The sequence below is a fragment of the Salvia splendens genome, chromosome 5 (assembly GCF_004379255.2).
Source record: "Salvia splendens isolate huo1 chromosome 5, SspV2, whole genome shotgun sequence".
Taxonomy (NCBI): Eukaryota; Viridiplantae; Streptophyta; class Magnoliopsida; order Lamiales; family Lamiaceae; genus Salvia; species Salvia splendens.
Window position 1 is genome coordinate 7,810,199 of NC_056036.1, and position 17,256 is coordinate 7,827,454.

Here is a 17,256-nt window from a genome sequence, read left to right on the forward strand (position 1 = left end):
TAGAATTTTACATGAACATATCCCATTAAGAGAAAAATGGACCAGTATGTGAAATAATTATACAATCAATCAATGCTTCATTTTCTCATTGTTAATTCTCCATGACATTGTAGCTCCTGTTTTGTTCATATTGGCAATTCAACAAGAATTTAAAACGTGCAAAATTTTGCTTTATTATAAAATATGTGAAAGTCCTGTCTATTCCATGATTTAAAATTTACTAATAAGTATGCAAATGAGATGATAGTTTTATATGAAAACCAATTTTTTGGGGGGAAATACACATACGATGATATTGAAATTAAATGTAAGAATGTAAACTTGTGTAGGAATAAATCTCACAAAACAAAGTCAATTAAGAAGTACTCTAACATATTAAAGTTTCTAGATGTGCAATCAAAAGAAGATTTTTTTATGATGTCTAAGATTTGGTATTAGAGCATCCACTACGCGTCCCGCGCGCGGCTCGCATTCCGTCCCGGAGGGACGGTTCCGCCGCGGGACGCGTTGCAACCCTCGTCCCGTCCCGTAGCCCGTCCCGTAGCCCGCATCCGCGAGACAAGGGACGCGCCGGCCCGTCACGCGCCCGGGCGACGTGGCGCGCCCCCGATGCATGCGTGACGCCCACTCGCTGGCCCGCGAGTGGGCGTCGTCACGGATGACGCAATAATTCATTTTTTTTTAAAAAAATCGATTTTTTTTTAAAAAAAATTTCAAACGGTAATGTTACCGTTAATTTTTTATTTTCTTTTTATTTTATTTTATTTATTTACTCTATAAATAATCTTATTTCATACTCATTTCACACACAAACACACATCTATTCCTCTCAAATCATCTCTATCACTCCAATTTCCATCTTAAATCAACTCAAACAAATGGATACTTTTGAGCAAATGCGTCAATTAATGGAACAATCACTTGAAGAAGGTCGACGACGAGAGGCGGAGGAAGCCGCGCCACCCCCACGACGCTCCCGGAAGTACATCAATCGGAACCGGGATGAAGCCGCCGCACGGTTAGTACGCGACTACTTCTGCGATAACCCGATTTGGAGAAATACCTACTTCCGTCGCCGTTTCCGCATGAGTAAACCGCTATTTCTCCACATAGCGAATACTTTGGCGGCCCGGGAAGAGTTCTTCCGAGAAGGGTTCGACGCGGTCGGCCGTCCCAGCCACACGACGCAGCAGAAATGTACTGCAGCCATCTGTCAGCTTGCGACTGGACAAACGGCCTACATATTCGACGAATACCTCCACATCGGAAACACCACTGGGCGCATGTGCTTGCTCAACTTCTGCAGAGGCGTCCGAGCAGCCTTCAGTGACGAATTTCTCCGGAGGCCAAGCACGAACGATTGTCAGTTCCTCCTCAACGTGCACGAACAAGTGCACGGGATTCCCCGGGATGCTTGGCAGTGTCGATTGCATGCACTGGCAATGGAAGAATTGCCCGGTGGCTTGGAGGGGGTCCTACACGAGCGGCCACAAAGGCACCCACCCAACCGTTGTACTCGAGGCCGTTGCCGACTACCGGCTTTGGATCTGGCACGCGTACTTCGGGGTCCCTGGCTCGAACAACGACGTAAACGTGCTCCACCAGTCCGATCTCTTTACCGAAGTTTTGGATGGTAAAGCGCCGGCCATCAACTTCGTCGCCAACAACCGGCTGTATAAAATGGGGTACTATCTCGCCGACGGCATCTACCCGAAGTGGCCGACCTTCGTGAAGACGTGCGGCAGGCCTGCGAACCCAAAGCAGGCTCTTTTTGCGCAGAAGCAGGAGGCTGCGCGCAAGGATGTGGAGAGGGCGTTTGGGGTTCTCCAAGCGCGCTTCAACATCATCAAAGCCCCGGCTCGTTCCTGGTTCATGGAGAGCATGGTCGACATCATGTATACGTGTATAATCTTGCACAACATGATTGTCCGAGACGAAGGACCCAATGCGGGAAATTGGTTCGACCCCGAATCTCCCGGAAGCTCAACCGCAAGTAGTCCGCCGCGAAGTGAAGCGCATCCGTCTATACAAGAACGGTTGGCTATTCGGGCAAGGACACGCGACTCTAGCGCCCACACCCAACTCCAAGAGGATCTAATTGAGCACATTTGGGAAAACTTTGACGGAGAAGATTAAATTATGTCATTTTTTATTTTTTTTTAGAATTTTAATTATGTCTTTTTTTCTTTTCTTTTTTTAAGTTTAAGTTGTAATGTTGTTTTAATTTTAATGAATTGTGTTTGTTTAAATTTAATTGGGTTGTAAAAAAAATGAAATCGAATGAATAGTAATTAAGGGACGGTTAAGGGACGGAGCGTTGCAGGTTCCGTTCCTTAGTTAAGGGATGGAGGAAAAAAGGACAGTGGGGCCCTCAAATAGTGGTCAAATAGTAATTAAGAGACGGTTTAAGGGACGGTATAGAGACAGCGTAGTGGATGATATTATACCTCCCGTCTCACGAGATACTGTTGTATATAGTTACGGTCTACCTAGCACAAAAAAACAAACAAATAAATAAAGTCGCAGCTTTTCTTTTTAAAGTCATTTAGTTAATCATATGTAAAATATTGGCATGATAAAATAATTAAAATTACCCTTTCCATTTACTTTAGATAAAGTTACAAGGCGTAGTCTTTGAAAAGGTATTCACAGTTGAATCCGTTAATCAAGGGGAAAATAAACCAAAATAAGTAATTGGAAACAAATTAGGTGTTCTTTCTTTGATGTAAGTGGGATCAAGTAATGTTAGAGTGAATGTTAAAAATCATTAAGTTCAACCAAATACCAAATGCAGTATAAATGTCAAATGTCTTTGTGGGCTCAATGACATAATTATGTAAATAGTGATGTACTTACGTTAGAATGTTTGTAATGGGGATATTTGCATATAAATATCACTGACCAATACTCCCTCCGTTTTTGTAAAAATTGAGTTAAGTCAATCCGCAACTTTTAAAATGACCAATACTCCGTATTTATATTACTACTACTATTTTGACATTTTTTTTCTATTTCTTCCCTCTATTTAGAAATTTGAAAGAATTTTGTATGATGTTATATAGTACATAAAATACTACTCCCTCCATCCTATAAAAAAATGTAGGCAATTGATATAACATCAGAATTAAGACAAAATTGATAAAATAAGAGAAAGACGGAGAATTGTAGTTAAAGTAGTGTTAATGGATATTAAAATTCACATTATTAGTAGTGTTTAATTGAGAAAAATGTCAAAATTATGATATAATCAATCAATTTTAAAAATTGCGGGATTCACTGTAAATGATCCAACTTGGTGGATTTTTCGACAAATTGCTCTTTGTTATATACTGGAGTACTATTGGATTTCAACTTTAGAGCATCCACAACCGTGCTCTTGCCAGCGGCACGGTTGTGGGCCCGGGCGGTACTATTCATGCCTGCTCTCTGGCAAGAGCACAACACCCACAACTGTGCTCTTCCGCAAGGACGAGCACAATTAATATAAAATTCAATTACACAAAAACATTTTCATAATACTAAAATTCATTAAAAAAACCACAATAAAAATAACAAATTACAAATAAAATAAAAAGACATAATTAAAATCCTAAAAATTAAAAATTACATAATTAAAATACTAAAAATTAAAAATTACATAATTAAACTCCTAAAAATTAAAAATTACATAATTATTGGCTAATATAACCCGAGGAAGACTACGCATCCGGCGGCACCAACCCCAATTGTTTTTGGAGACCCAATATCATGGACTCGTGCGTTTGAAGTTGCGTGGGGGTCATAGTTGACCTATCGGCCAAATTGAGTTGGGCCAAAAGGGCCCACAACGAGTTGTTCGGGGGTGGAGGTGGAACATAGGGTGCGGGTTCGGGAGCAGGGGCAGATGGAGTCGCGGCGCGACGTCGTTCGGCCGCCGCCTTCTTCCTACCTTGCGGTCGGCGTCGGGAACCGCTTGGTTGGGCATCGGGGCTACCCAAGTTAGCTTCGGCGAGTTGGCTAGCCACTTCTTCGCCGGCGTCGGATAGGGATGCCGACCGTGAGCGTTTGGAGGAGCCGCTAGAGGAGGATGTTATGCCTCCCTTATACTTCGGGTGCGTCCGCGTCTCCTGCCAAACGTTAAGATATTTGAACGACTTACCGTTCATGGATTGGTAGGTGCTCAGCGAGGCGGTGATGATGTCGACCTCGCTTCGGCCGCTCCCGGCATTCCGGGACTCCTGGATGATATAGCCGTTGAACTTGCCAATTTCTTCGTTGGCTCGGCCGATGCAGTTGCGCACCATACTCTCGTTGCGCTCGATCGTTCCCGGCGGCCGGTGTGCATTGTACCGGCTAGAGACGCGCCACCAAAAGTGATCGCCGGATTGGTTCGTTCCAACCACCGCATCTTCGGAGATTTCCAAGTACGCCTTGAACAATCTTTCCATCTCCGTCGGTGAGTACGGTGTGCGGACACCGGCGCGAGATGGAGGATTCGGCATTTGGGAAGGGGCGCGAGGCCTAGGCTCCGGTGTCCACTCGTAGCGCCCATCGGAGGCACCTTGATCGTCGATTGGGTATGGCCGGTAGCCACTCGGAACGCCCGAATCTTGGGTGAGAGGAGGGGCCGAATATTCCGTTTCCGGACTATGAAACGGTTGCGAACCGAACCATTCGGGGTTCCAACCGTGAGAGCCGCTTGGGTTGTCGTCGTTACCGGACATAGTGGTGTTGTAGGGTGTGAGAGGAAGATGAAAATGGATATGAGAGATTGATGATGAGAATTGTGTAGTGAAAGTGTGAATTTTTTGGAGTGAAATTGGGGGTATTTATAGATGAAAGTGTGTATTTTTGGGGTAAAAAAAATAAAAAAAAAATTAAAAAGTGGGGAAAAACGGTTATAAACGGATATAATTTTTTGGGGAAGTGAAATTTTTTTTTTTATTTTTTATCGATTTTTTTAATAAAAATCCGATTTTTAAAAAAAAAAATAAAAAAATGTTTGAAACCAACGGCTATGCTGTTGGCGAATGGGAGACCGCCACGTGTGTGTCCGCTGGCACGGACGTGCTCGATACATCGAGCAGCGCCGTGCCAGCGGCGCGGTTGCAGCGGTGGCGGTCCTTCGCCTTGCCGCTGGCACGGACGGCGGTGGCGCCAACCGCCACCGCTGCGGATGCTCTTAGGCACTGACCTATTGAAATTGAAAGCTCAAATAACTAATAACCCCTTTTTGTAATTTTATTTTGATCGGTCAACAAAATTTAGTCCTTTTCGGTTTTTTAAGTTGCTCTTTCTAATAAAGTAAATCTCTTTTCAACTAATAGTATTGTATACTCCTTCCGTCTATCTGTATTTGAGTCGTATTTCTTTTTGGATTGTCCCAACGTAGTTAAGTCAAAAAATAATTTTGGGCAAAAGTCAAAACTTATTTTTTCTCTCGTACTTTACTCTCTATTAGTACTTTATCTTCTCTTCATCTCTCTACCTCTTTCCTTTCCTGCTTTATTCTCTTCACTTAACTCGTTTTTAATATAATTTTCTCTCTTTCATACTCCACCTGTCCCTCACTAAGTGGGAGATTTATTTTTGGCATGGACTTTAAAACAATGAGATTTCGTTAGTTAAGTGAATGAGAATAAATAAGAGAGGTAATAAAGTAGAGAAAAAAGTAAGAGATAGAATGTCAAAAAAAAGAAATGACTCATTTGTCTGGAGATATTCTAAAAAGAAATATGAATTATTCAGCAATGAGAGAGAGTAGTACTTTTAAAAAATTTTGTATTAAATAAGAGTAAATGTCAAAACTAGTCCTGAACATATGTCCATTTTACGATTTTGATCATAAACATTATCTTTTGGATTTTTTGGTCCTGCACATATGAAAATTTGATCATTTTGGTCCTCCGTCAATATTCCGTTAATTTTATAACGGTCAACGGGTTTAGCCCAATTTTGACCAATTAAAACTCTTAATTACTCATAGTAAAACAAAATAAATATATTAACAATAAATATACTAAAAGCAAATGAAATTAAAATAACAAAATGCAATTCATAAATTTGTACCCACTTTTATAATTATAATTTGTACCCACGGTTTCCAAGCTGAACCCTCTGCCGTAACCCTGCCCGATCCCGACTCCGGCACCGGCTCTGCATCTAGTTCCGACGCCAAATACCAATCTAAGATCATTCCACGACGAGCTGAGTAAGCCGGCGCCGCCGATCACTCCGAACCCCAATCCAACGCCGCAGCCGATTCCGGGGCCGAGGACGACGTCGTCTATCTTCTCGTGGAAGAATTCCGTCACCGGATAGAGCTTGCCCTCGGGCTTTCTCGACTGCAGATCGATTCCTTCCACTTTCACAGAGCATTTGAATTCGATTCCGCATTTTGGAAACCGTTGGCGAATATCAGATTTCCCTTCATTTTTGTTTTAGGCGTGAGTACAAATTTATGAATTGCATTTTGTTATTTTAATTTTAATTTGTTATTTTAATTTAATCACCGTCTTCACATTCACGCAAATCCATTTTTAATTCCCCTTTTCACCACTGCCTGCAGCAGCTTCCCCTTTTCCGGCAACGGGTCTTTGATCAACTCCACGGGCATTTTGTCGGGCGACGAAGCGATGCTCTCCTCGCAGACGGAGGAGGACAATCCGTCGATTCCTTTAGCGGGCTCGTCTTCTATGCTGGAGATTGCTGAATTGAGGGCTGATTGGTGGACGAGGATCTTCTCCAACAATATCTTCTTGCAGTTTTCTCGAGCTTCGTCGCGTTCTTTAATGGCAGCGGCGAGGAGCTCCTTCAGGCGGAGGATTTGGGCGTCGCGCGATTTGAGGTCTTGGTCTGCTCGGACCCTGGTTTCTTGGAGCTCCATGCTTAGCTTAAACAATTGCTTCATTTCATCCATGCTCTGCTTCAACATAAATTGATTGGAAAATTGAGAAATGGAATTAGATGGAATTGAAATAGAAATGAAAAATGGAAATCCATTTTTAATTCCAATCCACACACTCTCTCTATGAAAATAATTAGGGAATTAATTAGGGAGTAAAAAATCAGAATTAAAAGTATAATTTGGTCAAAATCGGGATTAAACCCGTTGACCGTTAGTTTTTAACGGAAATATTGACGGAGGACCAAAATTATCAAATTTCCATATGTTAAGGACCAAAAAATCCAAAAGATAATGTTTATGACCAAAATCGTAAAATGAGCATATGTTTAAGACCAATTTTGACCTGTACTCGTTAAATAATAATCTACCTTATAAACTATGGAAATGATGATGGAAGAGTTGTGTTTGGTTTTGTGGCCGTACAGTTGGGCCATTTCAAAGTAAAAAAGAGAAGCCCGAATGAATTATTCCCGAAACCCAATTTAGCATAAAACAAATTTTTATTTCTCTACCATTCCCTCAATTCATTCGATCCTACAGTTTCTGCTCTCTGTGATTTTCCAAGCTCTGCAATTCAGGTGTTGTATCGTTCTATCTTTATGGACTGTTATTATTTAACTTATTTTTCCCTGAAACGAATTCATTTTCAATATAGGGTTTGTTACTTCCGTCTGGATTAAATTATGAGTTTTTAGCTGTCTCAATCTGGATTTCTGAACTTTTAATAGTAGGAATCATAATGGATTGGACCATTCCGTCTAGAATCTGGTCTATTATTGTTGTAGTCGTCATTTCCTAGATCGATTTGTGCGATGCTTTGCTAGAGATGCTGAGTTTGGTTTTGATATGCGTTGTGTTTGTATTTTTTTTTTTTTGTAATTTCTTGCTTGAGTTCAATTATATGGTTTTTGGGGAAAAATTGCCGAGACCTTTTTGGTTGTTTTAATGGCAGTTATTAGATTATATACTAAACTATTAACTGTCATGAACTTTCGATAAAGGACCTGAAAATATTGACATTGTACCAAAATTATGTTCACTGGCATTTTTGGTTTGATGGAATGCAAATTTATATATGCTAAATTTGTGAAAATCACATCTTCCTAGGGCATCTCCAGTGGCAATAGCCCAGCCACAAACTTCTCCTGCCACATCATCAGCACTAAAAATCTTCATGCCACGTCATCAGGACAAGCAAATAGCCCAACAATAGCATAGCCACATCACCCCTAATTATATAAAACAAATAATTGACAATCACACAAAATACGGAATTAAATTTACGACTAAAGATATGGAAAAATCCAATTATTTTATTTAAATTTTAAAAAAAGTAAATTTGAAAAAATTACATAATTAAAAAAAACTAACGCCGTGCAATCCTCCGCGCCCACAACTCTTCAATTAAATTCTTTTGGAGTCAAATATGAGCATCCGTTTGGCGCATGTCGGCATGTGCTTGGAGGAGGCCGGCTTCATCGTGCAGGACCTCATTTCGTATGTTGGGGGCGACTATGCCGTGGCTTGGACCGGCTTCATTATCGTCGTTGACCCAACTAGTCAGTCGTACACCTTCATCTTCGACAATCATGTTGTGCATGATAATACAGGCATACATTATATCAGCAATGCAATCGATATGCCACAAACGCGTTGGACCCCTAATTGCCGCCCATCGAGACTGGAGCACACCAAATGCGCGCTCCACGTCCTTGCGAGCCGACTCCTGGCGTTCCGCAAAGTAGGCCTTCCTCTCATCCGATTCGCATCTAATCGTCTTCACAAAGACGGGCCACCTAGGGTATATCCTATCCGCCAAGTAGTAGCCCATATCATGCTGGGTCCCGTTGACGACAAAACTGATGGCCGGACCGAAGCCCTGACACTGCTCGTTGAAAAGGGGCGACGAGTTGAGGACGTTGAGGTCGTTGTTCAACCAGGCTATCCCAAAATACGCATGCCAAATCCATAGCCGGTAGTCAGCAACGACCTCCAGGATCATCGTGGGATTCTTTTCCTTGTAGCCGGTCGTGTAGAACCCCTTCCAGGCAGCGGCACAGTTCTTCCACTCCCAATGCATACAATCTATGCTGCCTAACATACCCGGGAACCCATGCTTCTCTCCGTGCATCTGCATCAGATACTGGCAGTCTTCGCGAGTAGGGCTTCGAAGGTACTGATCACGGAAAATTTCAATCACGCCCTACAGAAATACTTCATACATTCAAGGGCAGTCGACTCACCGATGTAGAGGTACTCGTCCCACATGTCTCCCGCGCCTCCGTAGGCCAACTGCCTGATTGCCGCAGTGCACTTTTGAATAGGTGTGTGGCCGGGTATGCCAGCCTCATCGTGCCTGAAGCGGAAATACAGATATCGCTGCTCCAAGGCGTTAACAATACGCATAAACTGGGCTCTGCTCATCCTAAAACGGCGCCTGAAATGGTTGTCGTTGAACCAGTGTTGTCAAAATGTCGTTCGGGTCGCTCGGGTCGCCCGGGTCGCCTGGGTCGAGACCATCACCGCCCCAACATGGGTGGGTTGATCGAGATACAGGGTCGCCGTTGGGTCGAGTGGGTCGCCTGGGTCGCCCTAAACATATGCTATCTCTGATTTTCTCAAATCTCTCACATGTTTTCTGACTTTCTGAATCACAATTCTCTATATATATGCATGCACCACATCAAACTTTTCAAACCTACTTTCTACACTTTAGAATTCGGCATCTTCACTCCTAAACAAATAAACAATTCAAACATCTTTTGCTGCCACCCTTCATATATTCCTTTGTTTTGATATTTTCAGACAACGGTATCAATTATTTATTGTGTTATGACTTATGAATTGTTTTGATATTTTGATCATTTCTATTTTCCACTTTATCTCTATTCACATGAATTGCGTCTACATTTATATTATTTGATATATATAAACATTAGAGCAATATATTTATTTTATTTAATATTAAAAGGCAAAACAATTAGCCTAGATTTGTGGGTCTCTCGACCCAGTCGACTCGTCGACCCGCGACCCGAATTTTTACCTCATCGACCCGATGCGCCCCGCGACCCTAACAACACTGCGTTGAACCGCGGCTCCTGTGCGAAGTAGTCTGCGTATAGGCGCTGATGTGCAGCTACGTGATCACGTTCAATCACTGTTCGGCGGTGGACAACTGGTCGTGGTCGAGGTCGAGGTACCGCCGGCTGCAAGACCCTCTGCAGCAGCCGATCAATCTCACGGTTCGTAATGGCCTCTAACGCTTCGTTCATTCGACGATCGTACTCCTTATCATCCCCACCACTACTACCACCAACGTTGCTCATTTCCCGTTGTTGATCTTGTACAGAAATTAAGATAGAGAGAGTACTCGTTAAAACAAGTGGTGCGAATGAAAATGACGTGCAAATCGCGTATATATAGTGTTTCGAAAATTAAAAAAAAAAACATTAAATTCGCTCGCCGATTGCTCGCAGGTCCTGAGCCTGCAATGGCGGTCAGCAGACCGGCGAGCGCATCGGCGAGCGCTCGCGAATCGGCCAGAGCTCGCCGATTTTTTCGCCGAAATGGTGCTCGTCGGTTCCAATGGTTCGGCGAGCGGACCGGCGAGCGTCAGAAATCGGCTAGCCGGCCCGCTCGCCGCCATTGGAGATGCTCTTATCCTTCTTATACTCCTTCCTAGGTTTTTTTTTTAAATCTATACTTTTAGCATAAACATACTGAAATATTTCTGAAATTTTCAAAATTGTTCCCTATCCGACCATGAAGCTTCTCTAGTGAAGATGATTTAAAGGTATAAGTTAGTGATACATAAGTTTGCATTATTTTGTACCAAAATATATTGATATTTTAATTCTAAAAAGGAAAAAGAATATTAAGAAGTCGCATCTCATCTCTAGGAGTATATAATACTAACAAAAATTCCTATGTTTGTAGCAGTTTTCAACTTTATTCTATTTGATGTAAGCCATTTCTCAATACTTTAATGATGTTCTTGCATAACTTAGTTGCTAGTATAATTTAGCATTCTGTCAACCAAAAATCTTAGCACCGATATTTTTGCTACAATGGCAATAGTTTGGGTTTTTTTATTGATGGCATTATTTAAAGTTACAATGCATTTTGGGACTTGGAAAAGTAGTTTAGGATTTAATATGGTGATTACACTTGTTTTCAATACTCTTTTTGTTACTTCATACATTTACATGATCTGTCTCCTTCAAGCATGAGTTCTTGAATGAACACTTTTGTGGTTTTGAATTGTGATAAATGATAATAGGGTGTCAAATGGAAAAGGCTGTTTAACAATGTCTCTTGTTATACTGTGATCAATTATTTTGCATTTTTCTGTGGATCAATGTATTGAGAGTAATAATGTGTAAACCTGTGTGTCAGTTCATACATATTTACTGGTAGCGTCAAATTCACTTGAATTAAAAAAATCTGTGTCAGCAGTTGGATGCCTTTAGCATGGAGTTCTTTTTGGACATTTCAACTAATCTTACTATGGACTTCTGTTTTCTGATTTTGCATATCATGGTTGATAAATATGAGTCTTGATCGTTCACTACTCTCATCTCAATCATAAAGACTGTACCTTCGGTCAAAAAAACAGTAGCTTTTTTGGGCCTGAAACCCAAGGCTAGTGGGGCAATGGTGATGACAGTAGGACCTCCACACTTTTGTGATTACAAATTCGACTTTGACTGTGGCACATACTGCCCCCCCCCCAAAAAAAAAAACAAAAAAAAACAAAAAAAAACAATGTTTTAAAATCACCCCTAATGAATGCATTTGGGTGTGGTCGTCATTGGAATACTACTGAGTGAAAACTTGCTGGCAGAGAGAATAGTGGGAAGAGATGCCAATCAGTGCAACTATGTTCGGGGCCCTGCTGGGGGCGGGGACCCAAATGTACTCTAACGCTCTCCGCAAGCTCCCTTACACGCGCCGTAAGCGTCCTTTTCTTTCATTTCTTTTGTACTGGTTATTTTATCAAAATAAACAATTCTGAGTGCCCAACTGCAGATCCATGGGAGCATGTGCTGGGCATGGGTTTGGGGGCGCTATTTGTTAACCAATTGATCAAGTTTGATGCAAAAGCTCAGGAGGATCTTGACAAATTGCTCATCAAAGCTAAACAAGCCAATGAACGCCGCTACTTTGGTAATATATTCACCCTTCCTGTACCTTCCTTAATCGCACCAAATATAGTTGGAATTGGTAATTAACTAATTATTCCCATTGGATTTACTTCCCTTTCTTCTTGCCCTCTCATATATTCATAATCTACTAGGGTGTATTTGTATTATATGGCTCTGATAAATGAGTTTAGTTTTAGGCAAACTTAAATTTTTCCTCACTACAATAAATTTCAAAACTGCTTCTCCCCCTTTTGATATGCCTAACCATGTTCCTCTTTTTATACAATCAACACTTTTTACCTAATTAATTATTGATCTTGTGATGATGAAACTTGAAGTCTATGAATTCATGCATGCTTGCAATCCTTTTCTTGTAATATCTGAGAACTGTTGGCTTTTAGCTTGCACTATCATTGTTCTACTTATTAACGGAGTATTTACTATTGTGGAAGTTTAAGGTGTGAGTTGTGCTATCTCGGGTGACAACTGAAAGTTTATCGAGGATTATTAGGACCCAGTTTCTATGCATGTAGCTACTTGATTGATGCCATTGATGATATTCTTGAGTGGGTAGAGGATACTAAAAGGAAACAAATAGGTAGAATAGATTTTTACTCGCACGTGAATTAAAATTTTAAGATAGAGAGAGAGAGATCTCATTTCATGGACCATGATAAAAAAAAAACAATCCTACAGGTTGTATGTGTAATAAGAGTAATATAATTTGTTGACTTTACTGAGAGAGTTGTGAACAAGGTCAAGGTGTAAGAAATAAATCTGGAAGTGAAGCTATACATAACAAGGTTTGTTTCACTATTGCAATAATTGAAGAGTACATATTCAGGATGTCTGCTACCGGACTTCATCAAGCATGTCTTTGACTATTTTTTTCTTTTGTTACAATGCAACTTTTCACACTGATTTTGGGGATATCAGGGAGGTATATTAGTATAAGTTTCAAACTGTAAATTCCATCTCTACTTTCAACTATTAATGTCATATGAGTGAATAGATATCTTGAGAGTTGATTCAGCTTTGTCAATATAGTCTCTAACAAAAGTGATGAGCTCTAGAAGTAATGATCACGCTTCACAGCCATAGGAATACAATGAGGGTCATACTGAACGCTTAATTTCTAGTCATGTAGTCGCGTCCTCCTTTTTTCCGATCCTAGTGAAGGTTGCCAATAAATTATTTTATTTTATTTTATTTATCTGCTGAAAAAGTTGGTCCCTGAGGAGATAGTCGGCTGGGATTAAATTTAAGAACTAAACTTCTTTTTTTCTGTAGTGTAGTCTGATGTATGGGTTTCACTTCATTTAGCAATTCTTCTCTCCATTTGGTTTATGATGGATTTCATTTCATTTAGCATTCTTACTTTCCATGGTTGTATACTTCATCTGAAACTGTGTATTTTCTCTGATTTCACATCCATTCATCCTAATTTTGTTTGGATATTGTGTTCGCAGATGATGATGAAGAATAAAAGATGTGTGCAGGGTCAAAGCTGTTTTGTATCAGAATTACATTTCTGCAATCAGTTGTTAGCCTAGTTTTGTAACAGGCTTGTGTTGCTCGGTGATCCACTTGCTCCGACTGTTTGTGTGAGAATAAAAATCTGTGGTCCAAATATTCGCAACATATTACGTTAAATTAAATTCTACTCGCTTCATGCTTAACAAATTTATGTAAGCATGTGTGCGGTCCGAAATCCCGTTCTGAAGCCAACATTGCCATTTGAATAAAGAACACTCTATTTGGAAACCTAAAGAATCCGTGGGCAGTCTAGTTGCATCAGCATAATAAACAACTTAGTGTGGAAAAATAAAAAAAGGTTCAGGGTGTGCTTTGCAAGTAGGGTTCATAGAATTTCCAAATTTAATAAATTGTTTGGTTTTACTACAGAGACACGATCAGATATATATAGTAATGTTCCAGGAGTTCAGACTGAATTTAGTTAACAAACACACAACATAAAATCAAGGGAACGAACAAACAAAGAAATAACAATCATTACATATAATGCATGTCAAAATGTGAACAATTAAGCAACTAGTTCTAAAATGATGAATTACACTGCTTAAAGAGAGGGCTGCACCTAAAACAACAGGAGAACGGCTATCAACGATACTAGGGTTCTGTTCATCATCAGGTCGATAAGTCTAATGATATTCACAGATGTACCACTTGATATAACTTGGCATAAAAATTAGCGTACAAGGTTGGTGGAGATGATGTCGACCAACTAAAGCTCAAGAACACTCTATCGACTGCCAGAAACTAGTAAACATGATGTTTTGAGACGCAATAGCCTACTCCCACTGTTTGTCTGCACACTCCCGTTTCATTTCTTTACCTGAGGGTCTGGATAGGAGAATAATAAGTCATCAAAAACTATTTAAGAGGTCTAAGAGAATTTAAACAAAACACATCAGTTAGGTATTTGCAGTGGGTGAAGTGAAGAAAATCTTGAGATGCAGTTGAATATGTGAAGTTTCTGTTCCAACTTAAGCAAATACTTGCAGAACTGGTAAGTGTATAAAATGAGGTCATTACTGTTGCCTCTAACTAACTAGCCAAATTACCAACGTTTTCCTCTTTTTCAACATTTGTTTTTTTCAATTTTGAGTTATAAATAGTAAACTTATCACTTTTTACTCGCTATCATTAAGTTACCGGATGAGCAAATTATTGTTATGCCATTTCTAAAGTTTCTCTAATGAAACATGTATATTTGTAGGATGTCCAAGGTTCTACATCATACATCCTGAAATTTTTTAATACAAATGCAGCAACCTTGTTACTTTGCAAAAATAGACATTGATTTAAACTATGAAAAGAGGAAGCCGAGACAAATTTGCACCATTCACAAATTTACATTCTGGTCATGCAAGTGTCATGAGACCTTTGAAATTATAAGTGCACGTACCTTACTGTTGGTCCTAACAATCCAAGAATCACTTTTCACCCCGTATGCCGGTTCACTACCATGTGGAGGGGCATAATTCTTCAGCAGGGGCACCCTATCTGGTAGATACTCATCATCACTTTCATAGTATTTCTCAGAATGTGGACCTAAAGCTTTGAGTACCATAGCCAAAAACATGCTTAGTCCCTGCATGCATAAATAATTACTTTAATAAGAGGCTGACAAAAATCAAGTGAAACAGGATGCTGTCCATATAAGTACTTATTGAAAATTATACAACAAACATGACTTGGAAGGCATATTACTACACGGATAGCCTCTCATTAATCTTTCGATACACATTTTGAGGATTCTGTTCATAATTTCGAAGTAAGCAACCACACACACACATTTAGAGGGAGATTGTGCATGCGAAGAAAAAAGCTAACCTGCACAGCAACCACCGACAAGCCAATCCATTTACAGATGTCAAAATTGTCCTTGACAAAGTCCTCCAACTTATCGAGATTTCCAGTTGCATCTGCTGGGAAGTCCTGACAAACACTCAAGTTATAATTAAACAATTTCTAATATCAATGCAGTGTAAGCATTATTAGTGCAAAATACCTCTTGCCAATTGTGGTTTAGGAACACATCTGCAGTAACTGCAGCTTCCAGCAGAAAAATCATGAAGACAAAAGCCATGTACTATGCTGGTTAAGGTCAACATAGAAATTTGATGTATGCACTTTGCTAAATGTTTGATAGACAGCGAGTAGAGGTACAGGGAGTACTATATCTTCATAACACCGACTAAAACCACTCCATAACACATCAATGCAAGTAATAAACAAAGCATGAGTTCCCAGACCTGAAGAAGATATAATGCTTCAGGGAAGAAGGCAGAGATATGCAACTGAAACAACTATTGTACAATCAAGATAGTCTTCTAAAACAATCACACATGGCCCAGCTTTAAAAGGTTGATGATGTTAAACAAGAATCAGCATTACCTAGGAGCATAAATAACAAAGTGAGAATGAATGGCAAGTTAAGTTAGTTGCAGAGATCTTGTTATGTGTATTTAATAGAACGTGCAAGACTATTCAATTACTCCAATCTTCAACAGAACCATCAATTTACGCAAAATGATTCATCAAATTTAGAATCTGAATCACAGCTACTGCATTATCCAAAGGATTAATTTTCCCAAGGAGTACAGAACCAAACAATTTCAAAAACCAATAGCAACTTGCTAGCATATGATTTAACATGAGAATAGGAAATCTAACTATCTGCATATTCTCACCACCCTTAACTAAATTATCTCAATAGAGCTCAGTCTTGAAAAGAAAAGGCAAATTTGCTTCACATAAACAAGAACTCAAATGCACCAAAGAGATGACAGCCCTGTACAACGTAATTTCATTCTAAGCATAACTGCTCAAAGTTTCATTCTAAGCATAACTGCTCAAAGTTTCTGGTTCAAGATAGAATGGAATGAGGGGATTACAATTCTATCAATGATCAGAACGTGTTGCCGGATAAGTAAACAAATGTTACAACCAAACAAAACCAAACCCCCCATGAAAGGATACAATGTACAAGCAACAGCCATTGGCAGTCTCCGCAGCAATGTGACCCGAGCATGTGATGACGCACAAACTAGCACCAAGGCCCAGAATAGCGTATATAAACCTGTATTAAGCAAAAATAAATAAACAAATAGCTAATTACTTCATACATACGCAGCAAAAACACATGAATACCAATCCTCACATAACACCCCCATAATTTCCAATATACATTAAATTTCAATTCCAGCAGCAATACCGCATCAGTATCCATGAAATCCACTTACCACGGAACAGGGACGTCATTAGATTCGTCGGTGCGGAGCCAGACTCGGAACATCCAAAGCGAGTAAATGATCATGGCGATTCCGACCATTCCGAGGAACGAATTGACCAGCTTCAGAAGAGATTGAACGCAGCAGCGAGCCATTCGACCCATTTTTTATTATCTGGTTTGAAGGAAATAATTCAAATTACCACAGCTCCCGAAGAAATTGATCGGCGATGTAAAAAATGAGGGATCGGGAGCCGCGGCGACAGAGGGGAACCCTAACTCGGAGAAAATCAAAGTCAGGGTTAGCGGTAGATGAAATGGATAGAGACGAAGAAACAGAGGTGTAGTATATGTATGATATAGCCCCACTCCCGATCGATCAGAAATGCTCCATTTTCTGTTGCGATTTTCTCGGTTTACAGAATTTCACGCTGCTCCGCTATTATAATTTGTAAAAGTAGTTGTCCGTC

The 17,256-nt window shown here is 40.2% G+C and overlaps 2 protein-coding genes across 2 annotated transcripts; one reads left to right on the forward strand and one right to left on the reverse strand.

The window, feature by feature from the left end:
* The first annotated feature begins 7,307 nt into the window (after window positions 1-7,307).
* LOC121803244 lies at window positions 7,308-13,741 on the forward strand. The gene is made up of 4 exons (XM_042202928.1): window positions 7,308-7,464; window positions 11,730-11,838; window positions 11,915-12,052; window positions 13,500-13,741. The coding sequence occupies exons 2-4, from the start codon at window positions 11,748-11,750 to the stop codon at window positions 13,514-13,516; spliced, it is 246 nt and encodes an 81-aa protein (XP_042058862.1). The 5' UTR covers window positions 7,308-7,464; window positions 11,730-11,747; the 3' UTR covers window positions 13,517-13,741.
* Window positions 13,742-14,024: 283 nt separating this feature from the next.
* Window positions 14,025-17,227, reverse strand: LOC121805321 (tetraspanin-19-like). Its single transcript, XM_042205129.1, has 6 exons — window positions 16,800-17,227; window positions 16,537-16,636; window positions 15,566-15,646; window positions 15,388-15,492; window positions 14,960-15,145; window positions 14,025-14,394 (listed from the first exon to the last, which is right to left on the reverse strand). Exons 1-6 carry the CDS (start codon window positions 16,949-16,951, stop codon window positions 14,383-14,385), a joined length of 636 nt encoding a protein of 211 aa, XP_042061063.1. The 5' UTR covers window positions 16,952-17,227; the 3' UTR covers window positions 14,025-14,382.
* Between the last annotated feature and the right edge of the window lie 29 nt (window positions 17,228-17,256).